Genomic DNA, 22,945 nt, shown 5'->3' with positions numbered 1-22,945 from the left:
TACTGTCCAGTGTCTCAGTCAACTTCCTGTTGCATGCAAGATGTAGGACCCTCAGCTACTACTCTAGCACCATGTCTGCCTGCAAGCCACCATGCTCCTGGTGATGATGCTAATGGACTGAACTTCTAAGCCTGAAAGTGAGCCACCCCCAATTAAATACTTTCCTTTATAAGAGTTACCATGGTCCAGTCAGACAAGACTCTATCCCTGGTGCATGAGTTGGCTTTTTAGAGCCCATCCCATATGGTGGGAGCCTTGCTCAGTCTCGATGCAGGGGGGAGGGGTTTGTTGTCTGTGCCAGGCTTTGTTGACTCCCCGTGGAAGGCCTTACCCTTTCTGAGGAGTGGATGAAGGGTGAATTGGGAGGAGGTGGGGTGAGTAGGAGGAGGGGATGGAGGGGAAACTGTAGTTGGCATGTAAAATGAATTTTAAAAACTTTAGAAAAAGAGTTGCCAGGTCATGGCATCTCTTTACAGTGATAGAAACCCTAAGACACAAGATAACCAAATTAAATGAGCTTTTGGCTTTTGGAAATATCCACAAACTCACTGCCACAGTCCATATACACCTTCTAGACTTGAAGATGAGAGCAAAGGTGCTGGCCCTGGCGCCCCTCACCTGGATAAAGACTTGATTGTACTGTCAAGGCCACAGGTGAGCCTATGTTGGAGAGAACCTCCTTCGCCGAAGTCATCTCCTCCCAAAGATTCTGAGGGCTTGGGATACCACTTAAAAGAATCATTTGTTGACTTCACAGATATAAAACCAACTGTCAGAGGCACTGTTTGAATATTCTGAATAACTTTCCAAAGGTGTGTGGTTGATGACTTCCTCCTTTCATCAGAGACTATGGGAAGTTAGGGCACAGACTCTGAAATTAGCTTTTACTAAGAGAAAAACTGGATAAAGGACATGGCCAATTAACTGAACAAGCATGTGTGTCCCATACCAGTTGGGTGGCAGGCTTGTGTAGGGGCTCCCTTGGTCACAGCATCCTCGTATGCGGATGTGGGAGACATTGAGGGCAGAGTGATTGCTGCTAACCTTTCTGTTGTTTGAGACATTTAGGAGGTGGGTGTGGACTCTGAGATCCTCCACTGGGCAAGAGAAGCCATCCCTTGTCATGTGAGACATGAAGACTAATTCATCTTTAGATAAGGAGTGTTTTCCCTAGTTTGGCCAAAATGACCAGAGCTGATCAGACCTACACAGGCAGAGCCGAGAGGTCTACACAGCTGGAAGCAGAGGCAGCAGGTATCTGGCAGGTCTTATGTCCCATGTATCCTTATAATAGGGCTAGCTCGAAACCTCTCTGGTGGGATGGTGCTCCATCCAACGGAACGACTTGAGCCCAGGGAAATGTAACCCATTTTACTCAAACATTTAATTTTTTATAACCAATTTTATATACACCAAAATATCCTGATCTTGATATTATTTAACACTAAACTTTAAATCCATTTTAAACTTATTTTGCTTTAGTTGCTTTAGGCTTAATTTTGACAACACACATGGAATACTATATAATGGAAAATAAAAATTGGTCCCTCCCTCCAAGCTTGTCTCTGTAAATGATTATATTTTACTTAGTACGACTACTACATTATCTAATGAGCACATTAGATAATTCCATCACTTATAAGGTAGCTGACAAGTAACATGCATGTCTTCATTATCTTTAACAGTTTTATAACACATTGGTACCTTTTTTTGTTTTTCAAGACAGGGTTTCTCTTTGTAGCTAGCCCTAGCTGTCCTGGAACTCATTCTGTAGAGCAGGCTGTCCTCAAACTCAGATACCCACCTGCCTCTGCCTTCCCAGTGCTGGGATTAAAAGCTGTGCCACCACTGCCCAGCTCAAATTGTCACCTTTTACAAAATTAGGATTTTTACAATTTTATTCCTAATAAGTTTGAGCCTTAAAAATAATAATTCTTGAATTAAAGATTGTTTAGTATCAAATGAAAAATTTAAACCATAAATATGGTCCAGAGGGAAACAGGGAACCTTATTTTCCTGATCCTTTTATAGTGTACCTTTATAAAATGACAGTTTTTTAATATGATTTGTTGCATCAAATCTCTAAAGCATAACAAAATTAGCATAAGCATAAGTGAATAGTCATACCTCTTTAAGTCAGATTGTGTTAGCTTGAATAGACCACTATAAATTTATAGGACTTAATCATCAAACATATTACATAGACCTTGCTCACGGTTTTGTCCTCGTCTGTTATTTTTAGAACAAAATTCATCATACACAAAAAAAAATCCATCCTAATTCAAAATATCTTGGAGACTTGCTATGGCCTCCTTAATACAGGGACAATAAAATAAAGCAAACCATCTTGAAGACCTGGTGTTGCCTCCTTAGCTAATAAAAGGAAGATACAATGATAAGCAGAGGACTCGGTGGGTCTAGTTGTTTTATGGGCACTGCTTTGATTGATTTATACCACATGGTCACCTTAACCGACATGGTGGTGGTCACATGGTATGCACTTTTTTAAACCTTAGTAAAGATGGTAGCTGTGTTACATGGCTACCAAGATGGCAGCAAGCCACCTGGTTGTTATTTACTCCAAGGTGAGCCTGGGTCATCAGGCAATATTCTATAGTAAATATCAAGCTCCCTGAAGAGACACTATTCCTCTATACAGCTGCCCTTAAATGATCTAATACCATGCACAATGCATAAAGAATGGGAAACTTATTTCAGCCAGACGTTTTGAATGGGGCATCAATGGAGCACTTTAGAGCTGTTTTGAAAGTGATTGTCTCTTTTGAGCTATTTCTGAGCAGTTGTTTTATAATAGCATCATTTACACGCCAGGCACATTTGTGTCTCACATATGAAGGAAAATCAACAAACTTTGAGTCTTACGTGGAGGGATCTTTGAAGAAATGTCTGGAACAGCTTGGCGATCCCAAGGAGAATGCTGGCCAGCTGGAACTGATTCCTTTCTCCGATTTATAACTGAGACTTCGTGTGTTATTGCTATCCTGGAAAACCACCAACTCATGTCACAGATAATGGCTATGAAGACAAGATCCTTCTCTGATATTCAAATAATGGCATTATGATTCTGTGTACTCAGAACAATTTCAATCAACTGCAGAAATATGTCAAGCTATATTATGTAAAGGTCTCTATAAAGATGTATTTGTAATGGTTGAAGAAACATCAAAAACTGCAGTTGATTTATTTCAAAATGGTTCCAGAAGAAACAGAAACAATGCTTTGTCTGGAAACGTTGAAGCCAACACTGATCAGAAGAGCTCAACCCAGATACTGACAGCATTTTCAGATGGTCTCCAACTGAGATTCACACAGAGGACTGGGGGAGCACAGGGGCTGGCTTCACCCCAGACTCTGATTCAGGGGTGTGAGGGTGGAATCAAGACTAGATCTCTGCTAAGTCGCCAAGCGGTGCTAAATGTGGTTGGTCCGGAAGGTAACTTGGAGAACCTGTGGTCCAGAACCACGGTGTCAGCAACTTTGCCTCTACCACACCCCCGGTACCTCACCCCTGTCCAGCGAGTGAGTGTCCCTGCTTCAGCACACTTCAGCACGCATCAACCAGCACCTCCGAGTGGTCAGGTCTCATTGTCATCTGACAGTGAGTTCTAGAACCCTGTTCCGAAAATCTCCCCTCTAGAGCCACTGCTACATTATCCAGTTTGGATTTCCCCAGAGAGAAGCCTGAGATAAAGTTGCTGGGTTCGAGCAGCTCGCTCACCTTTCCACTTCGGGAGAAGTGGCGAGACGGTACCAGGAACGAACCAAGGGCCTCCAACATGCCAATACTTCACTAGTGAGCTGCAACCTTGACCTTTTCTTCAGGTTTGAAAAAAAAGGGTGCACTAAATTACCCACGCTGGGTTCGAACTTGTGATCCTTCTGTCTGTACTACTGTCCTAGGCTCTAGCTGCTTTCTGAGGGATAAAATCAGACGAATGAGGAGAGGGTCAGAGGCAACAAGAAAGGAAAGGCAACACAGGGTGTACTGAAGCTAGTCTTGTCCCATGGTGTGTCGGGGACCAGCTTCAACAAAAACACCTCTTGCCTGGGTAGGGGTGTTGGGATTTAGAAATATAGTAGAGAATACAAAGATGCAAAAAAAAAATTAAAACAGAAAAACGTAGAATAGTATCAGGAGGAAGTTCCAGTGAATACTGAAATCACCCACATTTAATTTCCAATTGCTTAAAATACCCCTGACCCCAAAAGGTAGGAGTAAGACAAAAAGGTGCATTAACATAATACAAGGAGATGAACAGACCAGTTGAAGGTTGCTGGCTACATCCATAGTTAAACATGCTGTTGCTAGAACAAAACAAGTCACACTCACACCCTAGACCAAAACATTCTGTAGGCAAACCACTCTCTGGGTGGAATCCAATGGGATCCTTAAGGGAACTGGAACTTAGTTGGATCCTTAGGCTTTTGTTTGATGTAGAAACATGTCTACTTTTCTATTTCTGAAATACAAGGTCTGGCTATTAGCCACACCTATTGGCAATAACTTTGAGAGAGCAGAACTCTCTGATCTAAATCTAGGTGGGACCTTTGTTTGAGGTAGAAACACAATAACCTAGAAGGAATAGAGGTAAGTTCCAACTCTCTGACCTTTGGTCAATGTGAAAATAGGTTCACATTTTTGGGCCTCCACAGGGGTGCCAGTCCTGTTAGGCTCTATTCAGAGTACCTCTCTAAGCACTTATCAGTGGCTTCCTGGCCTCCACTGAGTCTGAGTTACACACAAGAACAACTGACTCACTAGCCCATTTCCACACATACTACTCATTCATTGATATTTCTAGGGCACACCTGTTTGCAGGCTGAATACAATTTTCCAGTCTTGGACCAACCTCCAAAAAAGACTGTGATTGCTGTAGACCAAAGAAAATCATCCGGTGAGTAGCGCTGACATTCATCACAGCCATATGGGAAATCCAACAAAAATCAGGAAGATGCTTTGTATGAACAAACACAGTGCACTGGGCACAGTCATGTCCTTGGGAGCCCAGCTTTCCTGTATCAAACAAAAAAGATGCATATTTAAATCAAAGGTGTTTGGTGTTAAAAAAAAAAAAAAGCTTGCCAGGAATGTTCATGCACACTTTTGATCCCAGCACCTGAGAGGTACAAGCAAATGGATCTCTGTGAGTTCAAGGTCAGCCTGGTCTACATATTAAGATCCTGTCTCAAAATTAAATAATTTTTAAAATTTAAACACAAAACGTGCCTTTTTGCTAGGCTTGTGGTACATGCCTGTAATCTCAGCATTCTGAAAGCTGAGGCAGAAGGAATGCAGACCAGATCTATTATAGCAAGACCATGTCTAAAAGAAGGAAGAGATAGTGATGGCGAAGGTGGGGAGGGATAGGAACTGGGGACGAGGGAGAGAAAGGTGGCTCTAACTTCCTCTGAAAAGGACAATGTCCATGAATCCAGTAGCAATAACACTTCCAGTTCTGAAACTTTGGCAACTATCTCGTGTGTGTGTGTGTATAATATATTCGTATGTGTAATATATGTATATGTGATGTGTGTATAATATGTGTGTGTAATATATGTGTGTGTATTTATGCATATATATAAGTTTCAGGCCAGACTAGACATGATCTCAAAAAAACTGAAAGAGAGCTGAGCATGATGGTGTTCACCTTTGACCACAACATAACGGAGGCAGAGAAGGCTGTGAGTTAGAGGCTGGCATGGACAGAGAGGCAGAGAGACACAAGGCTCTGGGGTCATCTCATTACTGAGTGGCATGTCTTTCAAGCTTTAGTGTTTTGGACTGCAAGGCTTAGGACAATTACTAGACAGCTTCAGGCACACTTTAGGAAAGAGTCTGGGGCAGAACACTGTAATAACCAATGCTAAGATGCCTCAGTGCTTTTCCTGCTCTGCCTTTAGCCTTTAGTAGGATGAGGTAGGTTTGGAGTCACAAGTTTTAGACACACATCCCTGAGTTATTAACATGTCTACATGCACAGGCAAGCATGTGACAAAAGTAAAGGAGACGCATAAGACAAAGGCAGGGGTCCTAAGTCTCGACTTGATTTTTGTTATCTGCAGGCCCAAGAGTCATTGATGTCATTTAGCAAAAGTAGTTTCTAAATACCTGTTCAGGAATATTTGCACTTAGCAGAAGGCAAGGAAATTATTAAAGACTCATTGGGGTCATATCAAAACTCAAAATCAAGGCCAGGGACTGTAATGGTGAAAGTAAAATTGTTGCAGATTCCTGAGTGGCTGCAGCAGGCAGCAGGACATGAGACTACACCACAGGTCCCTGCAGTGGCAGTAGGCAGTGGGCAGCGGGTCCTGAGAGCAGCCAGTCCCAGGTAAGGATGGCATAGTTCTCCAAGTGGCTGCAGCAAGCGACGAGTCCCAGGCAGGAAGCCACATGGTGAATGAGAGATCTCAATGGGGCAGCCAGTCCCAAGAAGAGAGACAGACAAGTGGGCATGCCAAGAGACCATGCCGCAGGTCTCTGAAGGTGGCTGGTCCCGGTCAGGGAGTCATGAGGCAGATGAGAGACAGAGACATGGATAGGCACACCATGCAGAGTGAGGTTAGATATTTATTTAGTGGGTTATGGAGGGGAAAGGGGAGAAAAGCAGAGAGAGAGGCAGAGAGAGACAGAGACAGAGACAGAGACAAACAGACAGGCAGACAGAAGGGGAGAAGTTGGGGAAAGGGAGAGATAGAAGCTGCCTCTTCGAGAGGGAGACAGAAAGGAAGAGACTTGGGCTGCAAGCAGGAAGGAAGATCTACCTGCCTCAGCAGATTGGGGAGGGAGAGGGTGGGCTTGTCTCTTAAAGGGACAGGACAAACCATTACAGGGATAGTGGTTCAAACTTGTAATCCCAGTATTTGAGAGCTGGGACAGAAGCAATGTGCTAAGGTCATTCTCAGTACATAGCAAGTCCAGAGGCTAATCTTAGATACACAATAGCCTGTCTTAAAACAAAACAAAAACTCCCAAGCACAACCAGCCTTGCTTGTGACCTTTGCTACACAGGAAGATGGAGAGGGAGATTGAAAGTACAGCTTTGACCTGGGTTATAGAGTGAGTTCAAGGCCAGCCTGGGCAACTCAAGGAGACCTGCTTCAAAAATAAGAAAGTAACCTAGGTATGGCATCTTACAGTTGAAATCACAGAACTTGGGAGATGAAGGCATGAAGATTGGGAGTCCAAGGCTAACATCAGCAATATATTGAGTTCAAGGCCAGCCTGGACTACAATGGGGAACTATCCCAACCAAAAGAAAACAAACTTTAATTTTGAGACAGGGTCTCAGGTCGGTTGAATTTCTGATTCTTCTTTCTTCACCCCCTAGTGGCTGAGACTGTAGGTATGCACCACCATGCCCAAATGGTTGAATTCTCTTCTAACACACACATGCCCAGACAGTAAGGGAAAGTTGGCAGGCCAGGTGCCAGCCTCGTAGAAAAGAGCAGGAAGGGTGTAGCATGATTAATAAAAACCCACAGACAGATATTGGGGTTCAACCAGAAGGTCAAAAAAGCAAAACAGTCAGTCACAGGCTCTTACCTCTTCCTCAGTCCAAAATGACGACCCTGCCTCCAGGAATCCTCAAAATAGGACTATGTCTTAGAGCTGTCTCCTCCCATCTTATATTCCTCTCTAAGGCTGGGATTAAAGGCATGTACCACTACTACCCGGTTTCTATGGCAAACTAGTGTGGCTACTTGGATTAAAGATGTGTGTCACCACTGTCTGGTCTGTAAGGCTGTTTTACTCTCTGATTAGACAAGCATTATTTATTGAAATACAAATGAAACATCACTACAGAAGGGGACGCAGAAGCCCCTTTGGAGGTACGGAACGAGTCTTAGGTTGGAGCACCAGCAGAACAACACCATTATTGCTCAGGGGAACAGAATCCCATGGGGCTAAAGGTGGGCTAGGACACCCTGATGATAGCCAGGCATCCTGCCTAGCTCAGTAACACTAGTCACTTGACCTAGCTGCTGGCAGGACTCATGGAATGCTTCTAGCTCACACAACCAGCTTAGAAGATGGGATGATGAACTAGAAAGCTAGATAAGAAGATGGCAGGATGTGAACTAAAACCCTTCCTGGACCCCGGAGGATCCATAGCTTGGATTGTAGCGTCCCTCATTTGTCTGTACACAAACACACAAACACACACACACACACACACACACACACACACACACACACACAGAGAGAGAGAGAGAGAGAGAGAGAGAGAGAGAGAGACTCAATTCACACCTTTACCTTTATCTGTGGGGCCTCATTCTTGCTGTTTCTCCTGCCTGGAACTCTTGTCCTAGAAGCACAGTGGGTAGACAACAAATGATTAGACAGTCTCTCTCATTCTCTCTCTCTCTCTCTCTCTCTCTCTCTCTCTCTCTCATGCTCTCTCTTTCTGTAGCAAGAAAATGGCTAGGGCATGTGAGAGGAACCGGGCTGGTTCTGGCCTGGGATTGACCCAGTTCTGAAGCCTCTAGTACATTCAGAATTCAGAACTGGAAAGAGGCCAGGCAGGGTCCTAGGCACCCTACTCTTTCCTGCCTGGTCTTCAGAGGAGCCATTAGTCCTGTCCTTGTTGGGTTGAGCCTCAGGCTGTCTGTTATAGCATCCTCTCTGATGACTAAGACGGGACTAAGGTCTCATAAGTCATGAAATATTCCATGCCATTATTCCTCAGAGCGTGGGCTAGGAGCCAGGAAGATGGTATCAGGAAGGGGAGCCCATTTTGGTGCCCCATCCCTGCAACCAGGGAGGTTCCTGTTGGAAGATGTTTAAGCAAAGCCAAGCATCTGCTGGTCCAGCTGCCTGTGTGTCTAGGCAAATGTCTACCTAGCTTGGAACCCACCCCCAGGAGGTTCCACCATACCTACTAACCCCTCTCAAGACCCTTTGAGTATATGCACACTCTTCGAGCCAGGAACACAGGAAGTCTGGACAGTATCTCCTCCTGCCGAGGGTACCAGGTAAGATACAGGCTGTGGGAACCCATGACTTAGTCACCAGGGCAAGCAGTCTCCCCAGCACTTGGCTGTATTAGGTACCAGAACAGGACAGTGCTAAGGTGGGTGTCAGAGCCACGGAGCTTTAAGGTGAGGGGAACCCTGCCAGAGAGCCAAGAGAGTCCTTACTGGAGGATCAAAGTGGACCCATAAGAAAAATGGCATTGAACACTTGGGCTAGAACCTTGGCACAGTCTGGCACTTATGGATTTTCTAACTCTTTTGTTGACATTTTGTTAAATTGGTGGGAGGCCAGATTCCATCTAACTTACTCCATGTGTTGGTGGCATTGCATCTGGCTGGGGACCAGAGTAGGCAGGGAGAGCAACACCCTGCCAGGATTAAACTTGCCTTCTCTAGTTCACAGTGCTCACAGACACTTGTCACAGACTGAGAACTGATTCTGGCTATAGATTAGCTCTCATCTTTCATACATGCTGAATCCTGATTTCACTCCCTTCCTACTGAGGCTTGGACCTGGAGTCTTTGCAAAGTAAATGCTAGGTAAGAACTCTACTGCTGAAGTATGCCCCTAGTCCTCTCTTTTACTTACTTTTGAGACAAGATCTTGATAAGTTGCCTAGGCGGGTCTTGAATTTACAGTCTTCCTGCCTTAGCCTCCTGAGAGCTAGGCTTCTGAGCCTGCAGGTCCAGACTGGTTTGGTCTCATTTACTTACTTACTTACTTACTTACTTATTTATTTCAGTTTTAGACAGGGGCTCACTATGTAGACCAAGCTGGCTGCCTTCAAACTTGTAACAATCCCCCTGCCTCTAACTTCTAAGTACTAGGATTGAAGTGTGTTTATGCCGCATACCTGGCCCGCTAGACAGCTACAGCTTTTCTCACTGTGGCTCAACAAATTCTCCAGGTTGAGGGTTTGACCCAGTCTGGCCTGGAGGATGCCAGGGGGCAGACAGGAACCCAGTGTCCTGAAGTGTGAGTGGGTCTCACTCTTTATAATAGAGTCATCAGAAACAGGATCTTCCTCAGCCCGACACTGCTGGGAAAGCAGTAGTCCTGCCCACCAGAAACAGGTGGAGCAAAGGGTCATCACACCAAGCTCCATCCTCCTCCTCGAGAGCAGAGGCTTCTTGGCAGCACCAAGGACACCAAGTAAAACCTAGGCATCCAGAGAACACAAGTGGATTTGGAGAATAAAGGCACAGATGTGTGTTTACAGGCTTGGGGACAGGCCACGGGGACTGGCGGAGGGCAGCTTTGGAAAGAATGAGCATAGGGGAACCAGGATTGCAGGTGGGAGCTGTCAAAGCCAAAGTTGTCTCCTCTTCCTGGGAGGCATCTCTCCCATAGCATCCCTCAGCCCGGGAGTGGCATGGCAGAGAAGAGGAAGCAGCCCCCTGGGATACAGCAGAGTAATGGCCTACAGCTGGCAAATGTCTAAGAAGCCAAGAGAACAGGCTGGGTGAGAAGGCCTGGAGAATCGTGGATCTGTGACTTAGGGTAGAACTGTGCCATACATTTCTAAGATGGTTTCCCCTCTTAGAAAATATTTCTAGTAGCTGTGCCTCTTGATGCAGGGATCTAATCCCAGATAATAGGGCAGCTGAAGCAGGAAGCTTGCGAAGTCAAGAACTGTTTAGGTTATAGAGTGATTTCAAGGCCAACCTGAGCCACTTAATGAGACCATGTCTCTAAGATTTAAAAAAAGAATTTTTTTCCTTTTTTATGCTAGAATACATAGAATATTTTATTTTAATTTTCACTCTAATGTGTGCAACTGGAATTATGATTTTTCTTTTTTTTAATTTTTTATTGAGAAAAAGAAAAAAAGTTTCCGCCTCCCCCCAGCCTCCCATTTCCCTCCCCCTCCTCCCACCCTTTCCCCCCTCCCCCCATTCCTCTCCCCCTCCCTCTCCAGTCCAAAGAGCAGTCAGGGTTCCCTGCCCTGTGGAAAGTCCAAGGTCCTCCCCCCTCCATCCATGTCTAGGAAGGTGAACATCCAAACTGGCTAGGCTCCCACAAAGCCAGAACATGAAGTAGGATCAAAACCCCGTGCCATTGTCCTTGGCTTCTCATCAGCCCTCATTGTTCGCCATGTTCAGAGAGTCTGGTTTTATCCCATGCTTTTTCAGTCACAGTCCAGCTGGCCTTGGTGAGCTCCCAATAGATCAGCCCCACTGTCTCAGTGGGTGGGTTCACCCCTCGTGGTCCTGACTTCCTTGCTCATGTTCTCCTTCCTTCTGCTCCTCATTGGGACCTTGGGAGCTCAGTCCGGTGCTCCAGTGTGGGTCTCTGTCTCTATCTCCATCCATCACCAGATGAAGGTTCTATGGTGATATGCAAGATATTCGTCAGTATTGCTATAGGATAGGGTCATTTCAGGTCCCCTATCCTCAGCTGCCCAAGGAACTAACTGGGGACATCGCCTTGGGCTCCTGGGAGCCACTCTAGGTTCAAGTCTCTTGCCAACCCTAAGGTGGCTCCCTTAACTAAGATTTGTGCTTACCTGCTCCCCTATCCAACCTTCCTTTATCCCAATCATCCTGTTTCCCCAAGTTCCCTCCATCCTCCCCTTCTCACTTTTCTCTCCCCATCTCCCCTTTCCCCCATCCCACCCCACCCCCAAGATCCCAATTTTTCCCCGGCAATTTTGTCTACTTCCCATAGCCAGGAGGATAACTATAGGTTTTTCTTTGGGTTCACCTTCTTATTTAGCTTCTTTAGGATCACCAATTATAGACTCCGTGACCCTTGTTTATGGCTAGAAACCAATTATGAGTGAGTACATCCCATGTTCATCTTTTTGGGTCTGGGTTACCTCACTTAGGATAGTGTTTTCTATTTCCATCCATTTGCATGCAAAATTCGAGAAGTCATTGTTTTTTACCACAGCGTAGTACTCTAATGTGTATATATTCCACACTTTCTTCATCCATTCTTCCATTGAAGGACATCTAGGTTGTTTCCAGGTTCTGGCTATTACAAACAATGCTGCTATGAACATAGTTGAGCATATACTTTTGTTGTATGATAGGGCCTCTCTTGGGTATATTCCCAAGAGTGGTATTGCTGGGTCCAGGGGTAGGTTGATCCCGAATTTCCTGAGAAACCGCCACACTGATTTCCAAAGTGGCTGCACAAGTGGCTGGGAATATAGCAGGCAGCACCTTTGTGCAACGTGGCAAAGTCCTACTTCAACAGCCGGTTGAGCAAAATAAATAAATAGACGACACCTTCAGGTAGGGAGGGTGTGCCCAACTAGAGGGAGCTGGGGGTTGGTAGGATCCTGGCTGGGACTCCCCAGCCCAGTTGCTAATGGAGGATCCCCTCCTTCAGGTTCTGGTTACTTTCTCCCCATCCAGGCTCTGCTGACCAAGAACAGTACTGACCCCTGGGACAGGGTTAATCCTACAGAGGCCAGAAAACCTGAGGGGCGAAGGCTGCCAAGCCTCTAGTTGTCCCCAAGAGTGAGAGGGCTAGGATCTGAGCCTGCTCCCTGTTTATCCCTGAGCCAGGGGTACTAAGGAGTTCAAGGCTGCTTAGGCCAGTCTCCAGCAGTGTGCCTGGGCATGTCTTGGCTTTTTTTTTCTGTGATAAAGACTGTGACCAAAAGCAGCTTTGGGGGGAGGGTTTATTTGGCTTATGCATTGCAGTCCTTCATGCAAAGTGAAAGCTGAACTCAGGGCAGGAATAGAGAGGCAGGAACTGAAGTGGAGGCCGTGGAGAAAGGCTGTGCACTGGTTTGTTCTCCACAGCTTGACAAGCCTGCTTTCTAATAAACCCCAGGACTACCTGCCCAGGCCTGGCACCACCCACACCAATCATTAATCAATAAAATGCCCCAGAGATTTGCCTAAAGATCAATATTATGGAGGCTTTTTCTCAGTTGAGACTCCTTCTTAGATGGCTCTAGCTTCTAACAAGTTGAGAGAAAAAAAAAAACATCAAAAAACTAACTGAAGCTAGAAAGAGGTCTAGGAAGGACCCTTCTACCCAAAGCCCCACCACCTCCACATCCCTAGTGTAAGGCTCTGACCAGAGCACACTGGCATATGAATGGGGCTGTCTATCTGGATCTGCCATGATCCAGCCCCTCCCTGTCTAATGGAATGGAAGCTGGGGCAGGGGCTTTGGGTGGAAGCTCTCTCTCTCTCTCTCTCTCTCTCTCTCTCTCTCACACACACACACACACACACACACACACACACACACACAGCTCCTACACCACAGTTAGCACCTTGCTACCCTCACGCCCATCTCTGACTACCTCTGACATCACAACCCCCACCATCAAAACACTACTGGCTCTCCCTCCCCACCTAGACAAGAAAGGACACTCCTCATCCATCACAGTTCCAGGAACTGACTTGACTGGGGTGGTGAGAGAATAAAGAAATGACAGACACAGTCACCTGCACAGGGAAGCTGGGGTCGGGAGCATTGGGCTCTCTAATAGAGAAGCCAAAGTACCTCGGCATGTTTATTATATACGGTTGAACAGGGAGGTGGGCTCATTGCTTATAGCTAAATCAGGAAGGGTAGGGGACAGGCCGCGGGGACTGGCGGATAAATAAGAAATCAGGATTGTTATATACTACTGAACAAGGAGGCAGGTTTAGCAAATCCCAGGAGAAGCAATCTGTAGGAGAGCCTCGCCTAGGGAAGGCTTCGCCATTTCCCATGGGGCTGAGACATTGCCATGGGAATGTCTTCACATGGCCATGCCCATGTCAATGGCACATATCCACTCAGGACTTCACTCACTCGTGGCTTCCTCCATGCCCACAGGGACATTAACTCTGGACAGCTACTGGCATGGGGGGACAGCTGGGTGATGGGGTAGAACTCAGAACATCTCACATTTTAGGCGAGAGCTCCACACCTGAGGGGTTCTGTCCTTGCAGAGAACATCACTGTGTCTGTCATCTGACGCCGCCTCCTTAGAAGTCTTGGCAGGAGCCTGCAGCATGGACAAGCGGTGGTTTCCTGCAGCAGGAACTCTCATGGCCAGTAAGTGAGGGAATGGCAAGGGGAGCTGGGTACCCTCTCCCCATCACCTACTAACTTAGTAGGGAAGGGCAGAATCCTTCTCCTGGGTGAACTCCCTGAGTCCCACCTCAGGGCTTCCGTTCATTGTCTGGCCTTGACTGAGGGATGCCAGGGAAAGACTGGAGACCTCAGCTTCCTTGAGAGCTCTCAGGGTCACCTGCTTGGAGCGCTAGACACACATAGGTAGGTTTGGCGTTAACCCCAGAGCCTTCAGAGATTTTCCACAATGTGCTCCATCACCCAGTCAGCCCCTAAGAAGAATTCTTAATGCAGGGAGCATAGTCAGGTCACAGTCTCACCCACAATGGAGAAGCAGACAGTATTTTCAGCACCATCAGGCTAGTCTGGGCCTCAGATGTGGTTCGAATAGACAAGACTCTCAACTCCTGGCAACCAGTTGGGCCTGGGAGACTTCTTCTTGGGAGGGTCCTTGACATGGAAGTTGTTAAGAGACAGAAAGACAAATCCTGAAGGCTTGTCCCATTGTCCTCACAGTGTCCATTCCTGGGTTGGCTAACACAGGAATGCCTTTACCTCCACCCAGGACTGTGTCAGGGAGGGGAGATAACATAAGTGACTAACTTCGTGGTTTGGGGCCTAACCAGGCCCAGGTGTTACCCTCAGGTACCTAAGTGAGCAAGATGTGAGCAAGGGTGAGATCTGAGAGGTTAGGGGTCAGTCCTACCCACCCGACACTGGAGAACCAGGCCTGTCTTGCTTTGCAGCCTTCCTGGTAGCCTCAGCTTCTACCCTGGCCCTTCTTTCTACGCATGAAGACCTTAAGAAGCTTCCTTCAGCCCCTGGCACATCTGCTCAGCAAAGTAGCAGCATCCTGGACATCCTAACAGAAACTGTTGACAGCATCATCTCAGTTGAGAAGAATTCAGAGGCCCTGGAGAAGAGGGCAGGAGCCCTTTCTAAAGAGGCAGCAGGAGGCCAGGAGGCCCCCTCAGTGTCTAGCCCCTTAGGAAGTACCAGGCCCTCAGGGAGAGGCATACCCAGACCAATCCCCTCAGTCCTGACCACATCTGCAGCCCACAGAACTGCTGATTCTCAGCCAGTGTCCTCAGGGGCTGACCCTGTAGCAGAAAACATGGCCTCTGGAACTCTAGAAACAATTGCTATGCCATTGCCACAGCCTTCTTCCACACATGGATCTGAGAAGAAGTTCAGCAAGGTCCCCAAGTTGTCTTGGATAGTCCCTGCCTCTGCATTGCTGGAGACAAACGTTGCACCTAAACCAACATGCCCTCCAGTCAGAGTATTCCCTTTCCCCATATTTTCTAGAGCTCCATGCCTGTTCCAGAACACCTTCAGTCCCACTGCATGGAGGAATGGCCACTCCAGGCCAGAGGCATCCCCTTCTGTGGCTCCCAGGAGCTCCTCAGGACTGCCTAACTTTCCAGGGATGCCTAACACATTGAACGTCACAGAGCCCCTGCTGCCTGCATCTTCAGGAGCATCCCGGCTGGGCCTGCCCTCCCAAGTCTTTACAGTGGGCTCTGGGTCAGCTGAAAACGCTGTAGCTTTGGCCACAGGCCCAGTATCCAGTGATGCTTCTGTGCTGCTGTTGTCCTCAGCAATGTCACCTTCACATCCATCTTCCCCTTACTCCCCACCCTCCTCATCGGCATTGTCCCCATTTTCATCCCCATCGCCTGCATCTCTGTCATTCTTCCCATCACCATCTTCGATCCCAGTCCCAATTTCCTCTGTCACCACCGAAGCCAGGGACCCTCCTCAACCTTCTGTGTCTGTGACTGCACCCTCAACCACAGACTCTTCCATTAAAACCTCAAACTTTGCACCCCTACAGCCCAGCCACCCTGGGCCATGGGTTCCTACCAGCCCGGTCCACCTGCCCACCCTCTCCCTCGCCCCACATAGCTCTGGCTCCACAAAGTTATCTGGAGGTGCTGATGCTACCCTCTCCCCTACCCTGCCTCACCCTGGCCAAGATGTGTCTTTGCAGGACCTGAGTTCCTCCACTCCAGGACCTAGTCAAGTGATTCACTCTGTGACCTTCAGGATCAACAGTGAACGCTTCACCACAGCTGCCTGGAACCTGATGGCCCTGAAGCGCCAGATGTTGGAGAGGTTTATCTGCTACCAGGTGTGGCACCTGCTCGCTGGGTAGAAGGGTGTGGATGAAGACAATCTTTCCTACTCTCCTTTCCTTCTGAGTATGACAGGCACAGCACAACACACACTGTAGGTCTGGGCTCCTAAGAGCAGCTAGACACAAAATAATAAAATCTAACGAGTGTCATGCTGTGCTCCCAGAAGGAGTCTGAGGAGAGGCTAGGCAGAAATACTTCTTAGAAGTCATTACGGAGAGAAAACCTCACAGTGGGGGAGGCCTCGCCGACCAGAAATAGAGCAGGTTCTTGCAGTGCAGCTGCTGGTCTTTTATCAGCACACAGCCTCATCTAGGAGTAGGATGCCCTGAAAAAGTGAGGTACAGTTCCTGCCTCGAGTCCGGAACCAGGATCAGGGCAGGCATCCTGGAAAGGAAGCGCCATTTCTTACCTGCCATTCAGGGCATAATTTCCTGCCCATTGTTGAATGGTTCATTTCTTTATGCACAGTACTTAGGTCTAATGGCGACCAAATTATAATCATGACAAGCTGTGGGAAGCAATATAGGAGGCTGGCAAACCGCTGGGCAATGTAGCTTGAGCACACTGGGTGACCACTCCACCACAGCAAGGATCCCCTTTCTCTTTCTTTTCTAGTCTGTTTGTTGTTTTGAGACAAGATCTCACTGTGCAATATGGCTGGCCTGGAACTCACAATGTAGACCAGGCTTGCCTGGAACTCCCAGAAATCCATCTGCCTCTGCCTTCTAAGTACTAGGATAGCCCTCTTTTTTGTTTTTCTGGGCTTTTTTTCTTTTCTTTCTTTTTCTTTTTTCTTTCTTTTTTATGCAGCCAAACCTGGCTTTCAAATGATCCTTGGGCATTCCTCTCCAAAGTGCTGTACGGCTCAGTGTTACCACATCTGGCCTGGTTGTGGTTTTTATGTCTATTTTGTTGATTGTGTTTGTTGTTGTTGTTGTTTTCATTTGTTGCTTGAATTTGTTTATTTGTTTGAGCAGGTTCCTAAGCGCAGGGACTAAAGGCATGCACTCCCACACCTGGCAGTGGGGATGATTTTAACTGGAGTGGAGAGAGGGGAGCCACATCAAACAGTGAAGGGCTTCCCAAGCACGGGGCGGAAGGAACACTGTCTGGGGGGAACCCAAGTCACAGAGGGGCTGGCAAAGGACTCTATGGTGAAATGAGGATGGGGGTGACAGCCCGGGCTGGCAGCTGGCAGGATGCAGAGCCAGGGTGATGGATTACCATGGTAAAACCTGCACATGCGCCCTGGACAGATGGATTCCAGTTAGAATCTCAAACAAAGTAATCACAAGCCTTGAGTTACCAAAGGGGAACAGCCCAGGAGAGGCCCAGCTGGACCAGGACTTTAGAGGCCAGGGTGGACGGAGGGACACAAAGCAGGGGTGGGCAGGCTGACTCTCATGCTTCTGCCTCAGCTCCAGCTTGTCTATCGTGAGGCCTACTCCAGCTTCAAGAATGTCAGCGCCCTGCTGTTTCGGTGAGTGTGGTTCTCAGCTGTCTATGCTGTTAGCAGCCCTAGCCTAGGCTGCTCAACCCTCCCCAAGCGACCAGGAACACCTTGGCCCAGATGGGTAGGTAAGAGGCTACCAGCGGGGCTGCATGACCTCCGTTGGCCTTCCTGCTATTTCCTAATTCCAGCTGTTGGGTTTGAGCAGTGGTAACAGGATTGTGAGAAGACAGGCAAAGAGCGCATCAAGCTACTTATTCTGGAGACAGGGTCATGTAAATGATATGCAAATAAATGTAAATCCTCGGGTGGAACTCTCTGGGCTGCTAGGAAAGTCAACTGCCTCCAGAATTGGGGTGGGCGGTATCTAGGCCTGTTACAGCTGCTTCTAAATCGGCTTCCCTTCGGCTGAGTGGTGGTGGCGCACATCCCAGCACTCGGCAGGCAGCTCTCTGTGAGTTCGAGACCACACTGGTCTAGAGTGAGTTCCAGAACAACCAGGGCTACACAGAGAAACCCTGTCTTGGGGGGAAAAAAAATCCTTTTTAATAAACTGAAGTTCATTTCCATGACTTCCCTGCCCTGAGCCTGTTTTTATCTCCCTGGCTCTGGGATTGCACGGGTGCTCACAGGAAGGGAAATGGTATTATAGATTCTGATGCTGTTTCCAGTCTCTCCCTGAGAGCTGCCTGAAGGAGCTGCCTCCCCTCTAGGCTTCCCTCTCTCTAAAGCCCCCTACTTGAACTGCAGCTGAGGCTTTTCCTGTGTCCACTAGACCTCCTGAGAGCTCCCAGCCAGCTCTGGCCTCTTTGAGTAACACCTTGCCCCAGTCTTTCCCCCAACCAGATTCCCAGTGTCTCTCCAAGAACCAGTTCGTTGAGGAGCCCAAGGGAATTCACTTTAACTGAGCACCTGCTGTGTGCTCACCTTCCTGCGTCCTTCAGGCCTCACAGTAGCCCTCTCCCAAGGGGAGTTTATCCCCATTTACCAAGGAGCCCCAGCACTGCAGGGGTCATGTGACCTCCTCAGTCATATGACTGCTTCAGTCCTGCAGGGAGGTTCCTCTCTGCAGTTACTAGCTGTCCTGTAGGCTTCTCTCCTTCAGCACACTGCCTTCTGCAGCAACCAGGCCAACTTTGCCCCCACCGGCTTCCTCCCACAGGCCTGGTTCTACAGAAGTGCAGGCCTCCCTCGTGTTTGGTCAGCCGGATCCCTCAGCCCTAGAAATCCTCTGGACTTTATACCGCAAAGTGAAGGGCTCCAGGTGGTTGCTTGGGCACCTGTCCCTGACTGACAACAGCCTCTCCTCTGATGGTGAGTCTAGAGCAACGCTTGCTCCACGTCTCCCCACCCACTCATGGAGGAGGCTGGCCGGGTTCCTTGGAGAGAATCCGACTCAGTCTGCCCAAGCCCTGAGTAGGCCGTGGAGGGAAAGGTGGCTGTTCCAACTTCCCAGACCGCTGTATGTGACTTCGCAGGATACAATGTAACAGACCTCTCCCGGGAGACCGTCAGCATCAGCTTCATCCTCATGAGGCCCTTCCTGCCCCAGCTGCTTCTGCCGGGATCTCAAGCTTTTATCTTGTTGGAGAAGCAGATCCTCCCACTGGTGAGGTGTCCTCTCCCCTGCTCCTAGGACTGGGATGCTCTCCCTGCCTCCCTTGTCAACAGGCCTCTACAGCTGTTAGTGGTAGGTGCAGTGGTGCCCAGTGAACGTAGCACCAGCTTGGCATTTATGGGAAGGCAAGCGTGGAGGGAACCCTGCCCTGCCCTGGGGGGAAGCTGGCTGAGGAGGAGAAAGCTCTGAGAGAAGTCAGTGGCCAGATTGTCACCAGATATCCCTGCCCAGGAGACCACGCTAGAGATGGCCCTCAGGTCCTTATCTAGTGCCTGGCCCCAACCCATCCTGGGCCCTGGAACAGGCACCTCCCAAGCAACCTGACCTCCAGGGCTTCCTATAGGTCACCCCTGAGGTGTCAAGATTCTACAAGGCTAATCCCCAAGACCAGCCCCTCCTCCTGTTCAGGTAGGTTTATCCCATCCAGTCTGCCCAGTCCTTCAGCCACCATATCCCCACTCACCCAGCCTACTTGGCTGCTCTCTTGGACACGCATCCCTATGGTAGCTCCACCCCTAACCCAAAGTCAGGAGATACAGGTGTAGGCTGGAGACGGCCAATAAGGACCTTGTCTAAGCTGGCTCTGCTCTTGGAGGTGGGAACACAGGGTGTATACTTAGGAGCTCCACGCTTGCTTCTAGAATATCCTGGCAAAGAGCTCATGACTCTGCACTCTCCCACCCTTCCCCAGCAACGTGAACGAGTGGGTGAGCATTTACATGGAATACAAGTTCAAGAGCCCTGTCCCCACCCACCTCCAAGGCCTGGCCAGTTACTTGGCCCATCACATAACAGACCCCACCCTCCAGAAATCCAGCATGGTGGCCAATGGTGAGTGATCTTGGGCCCCATGTATGGCTGTGGGTCCGCCTATCTCTCCAAGCCTCACTGCCTCCTCTGAGAAGGAGCAGAATTCCCACCAGCAAAGCCTGTGTGCCAGCCCACAGGGAGATCGTGGGCCCAGAGCTCTGTGGGAAACCTCGGCTTGAGATACAAGATGGCCAGTCAACTCTGTCCTCCCTTAATCCTTAACGTGCCAAGAGAGGCGACAGCAGTGGGTCAGCTCTACTACCAGGGTCAGAAAGGCATGAAGACTGTCGCATGGGGCCCCCGAGAGGAACAGTTGAGCAGGCTTGTACATCCACGCTGGAGAAATCCAAGGTCTCTCAGTCTCCTGAAGCCACCACCTGGAGCTGTTCTGGGGCGGACCCTCAGTCTAGGAATGCAGATTCACCTAAGGGCTGTCCGGGCCACCTCTGTAGTCTCTCAGATTGTTACCTCCTGGTGGGCTCCACTCTGTAGCTCCCAGAGACAGGGCCTTGGTTTGGGTACCTGACCCATCTTTCTCAGAGTTGACTTTCAACACGTGATGTGCCTGCCCCATCAGCGCTGACCCTCAAAGACCTAGCATCCCCTTAGCAGACAGTGGGACTACCCACTCCTCTTCAAGGAGGACTGGGCTATGTATTTCTGTAAGTCATTACAGAACCCCTCCTGGGAGATCAGAGATTGTAAAGAACCGGCAGCCAGCAAGATCTTCTGCTGTCAAGTCTGAGAGCACAGCCCACCACTCTTAGACAGACTGGTAGAGCATGGGCTGGCAGGTTACCACAAAGGGTTAGAGAGTTAATATTTGTTGCCATTGGCTCCTAGCTCCTCCCTTATAGGGAGAACACAGCCAGCCCTCCAAGGTATGTCACAGCAAGTGAGCTGGCTGTGTTCTGATACCATTTCATCTACAAGCATGGAAATTGTGTATCAGATTCTTTTCATTCTATACAATTTCCTACTGCTGACATTTCTCATCCACTTAAAAATGTAAGTCCATCTGACCTCATTAGTCTAACCAAAGCAGGCAGCAAAGATGGGCCCTCCGACCAAATGCACTAACCACTGGACGGAAGCAGTAGCTTTGGGCCAGGGTGTGGTCCTACCCCAGAGCCCTCAGAAGACGGGAGTCTGGGCTGTTATCACCATCCCACCCCATCACCTTAGGCGAGAAGGCAGAGCTGGAACTTTATGAGACGTGGCTCCTGATCCTGGATCATCCCTTCATCAAGGCCTTGGAGAACAAGACCAGTTCTGAGTCCCAGGAGCTTCGCGGCCTGCTGACAAAATGGGTGACTGAGGGGATGGAGGCATGGAGAAAGGGTGTGCGGCTGGCCTCGGCTGTGCAGCCGGGTGACACTCTCCGTGACACTCTCCTCTGTCTTCTGACCTCAGCTGACCTCCGTCCTCCAGCCGCTGCAGAACTTTGGTCAAGTCGTGGTGGAAGAATTCCAGTGAGTCTTCAGTTCGGTCCTGGGGCTGGAGGAGAGGGTCTCTCCGCATCTCTCCAGCCCCCTGAAGCCTGTCATGATCCTCCCAGGCAGGAGCCACTGACTGCCAAAGTGCAAGCTGCCTTCTTCGGGGCTGCACCAGCCCAGGCCGTCATTCAAGACTGCATGCACCAAGCCCTGAGCTTCCTGCAGGAAGCGGAGGGTCTCCAGTTCGAGATGTTCGTCCCAGTCCTTGGTCAGTGCCTCTCTCTCTGCTCATGTCCTCCATCCCTCTGCTGTCTCTGGTCTTGCTGCCCATGCTGCCCTTCCCTCCACCACACAGACTGCATGGCCATGTTTGCTCTTACCCTTCCTCTGAGCCCTCAGGGTACACTGGTTCCGAGTATCCTGGAACAGTCACCAGGCCTAGATGTCTCTGAGGGCTTTGAGGATGGAAAACACACTCAACCTTTTCATTCTGTTCCAGGCATACCCAGCTCCAGAGCCTCCAGAGGCCCCAGCCGTGGGTTCATGCTGAACCTCCAGCTCATCACCTCTCTCCTCGTCCTGGTGAGTCTGGCCAGGCAAGGGCTTCTTCCAGAAAAATAGGCTGAGCCTTTGAGACCTTAACTCAAAGGGTCAGCAGCCTGCTATCCACCCGGATCTGAGTTCTCTTCCACGCCAGCTAGAGTGACATGCTTTCCATCGGGGGCTTGGGTTTGACCCCATGACTGCGCCCCCATAGTTCAGACTGGAGGCCTCAAGCCACACCACAGCAGTGGCTGTGCCACACAAGCGTGGAGGCGCTTCTGCCAGGCAGGCAGACACTGGTCACCCTGGCTAGCCTCCGCGTGATCTGCCTAACCTCCTGAGTTACTGCCACACTGCTGAGTGGTACAGTCCACATAACAGGGGTCTACCCTGCCTTGGGTAGAAGCCAAGGGGTGGTCAAGCTGACTCCTCCCAGAAGCCACTTGAGCTCTGGACATGGGCTAGGGTGACAAAAGCCAGCTCTGCCCATAAGGGGAGAACTGGGGCAGAGAATGGAGATGTGCCAAGGGGATAAGGATGCTGTCAGTGATCACCCCTGGTCCAGATGATGAAGGTCCCAGATGATGCCAGCTTGATTCCTGCCTGCCCTCCACCATGACCAGCAAGGTGGGGGAAGGCAGCACCAACCAGCAATTATTTGAGTGACAGTTCTCTCACCACACAGCCCAGACTGGCCTTTACTGCACAGCCCACGCTGGCCTCAGGTTTGCAGTGGGCGTCCTGCCTAAGCTCCAATAGTAGGATTACAAACAGACATGTGCTATCATGCTCTTTCCAGACATTATTTTTGACTCCTGGCTTTTGTCTCTTTTTCTATACCTCCAGGTGGCCTTGGAGCTGCTCCCCACTTCACCAAGAAGCAAACCCCATACCTCTCCGAGGTCACTTCACCTCACCTAG

The 22,945-nt window shown here is 49.0% G+C and overlaps 1 protein-coding gene across 1 annotated transcript; it reads left to right on the top strand.

The window, feature by feature from the left end:
- The first annotated feature begins 13,965 nt into the window (after positions 1–13,965).
- On the top strand, positions 13,966–22,945 carry LOC121445368 (taste receptor cell protein 1-like). The gene is made up of 12 exons (XM_041647486.1): positions 13,966–14,008; positions 14,773–16,160; positions 17,586–17,647; positions 18,780–18,931; positions 19,096–19,226; positions 19,579–19,643; positions 19,927–20,066; positions 21,231–21,355; positions 21,459–21,517; positions 21,604–21,749; positions 21,981–22,063; positions 22,871–22,945. The coding sequence occupies exons 1-12, from the start codon at positions 13,966–13,968 to the stop codon at positions 22,943–22,945; spliced, it is 2,469 nt and encodes an 822-aa protein (XP_041503420.1).

Source organism: Microtus oregoni, unplaced genomic scaffold (genome assembly GCF_018167655.1).
Source record: "Microtus oregoni isolate MIOR12 unplaced genomic scaffold, Mior012 000179F_ref0000403, whole genome shotgun sequence".
Lineage (NCBI taxonomy): Eukaryota > Metazoa > Chordata > Mammalia > Rodentia > Cricetidae > Microtus > Microtus oregoni.
This window is presented reverse-complemented; position numbering and strand designations above follow the sequence as displayed.

Bases quoted from the DNA above. Each gene is read 5' to 3' on its own strand.
- LOC121445368 (XM_041647486.1), top strand. From the start codon at position 13,966: ATGGACAAGCGGTGGTTTCCTGCAGCAGGAACTCTCATGGCCA. The intron at 18,932-19,095 runs GTGAGTCTAGAG...GTGACTTCGCAG, and splicing joins CAACAGCCTCTCCTCTGATG to GATACAATGTAACAGACCTC. The intron at 20,067-21,230 runs GTGAGTGATCTT...CCATCACCTTAG, and splicing joins ATCCAGCATGGTGGCCAATG to GCGAGAAGGCAGAGCTGGAA.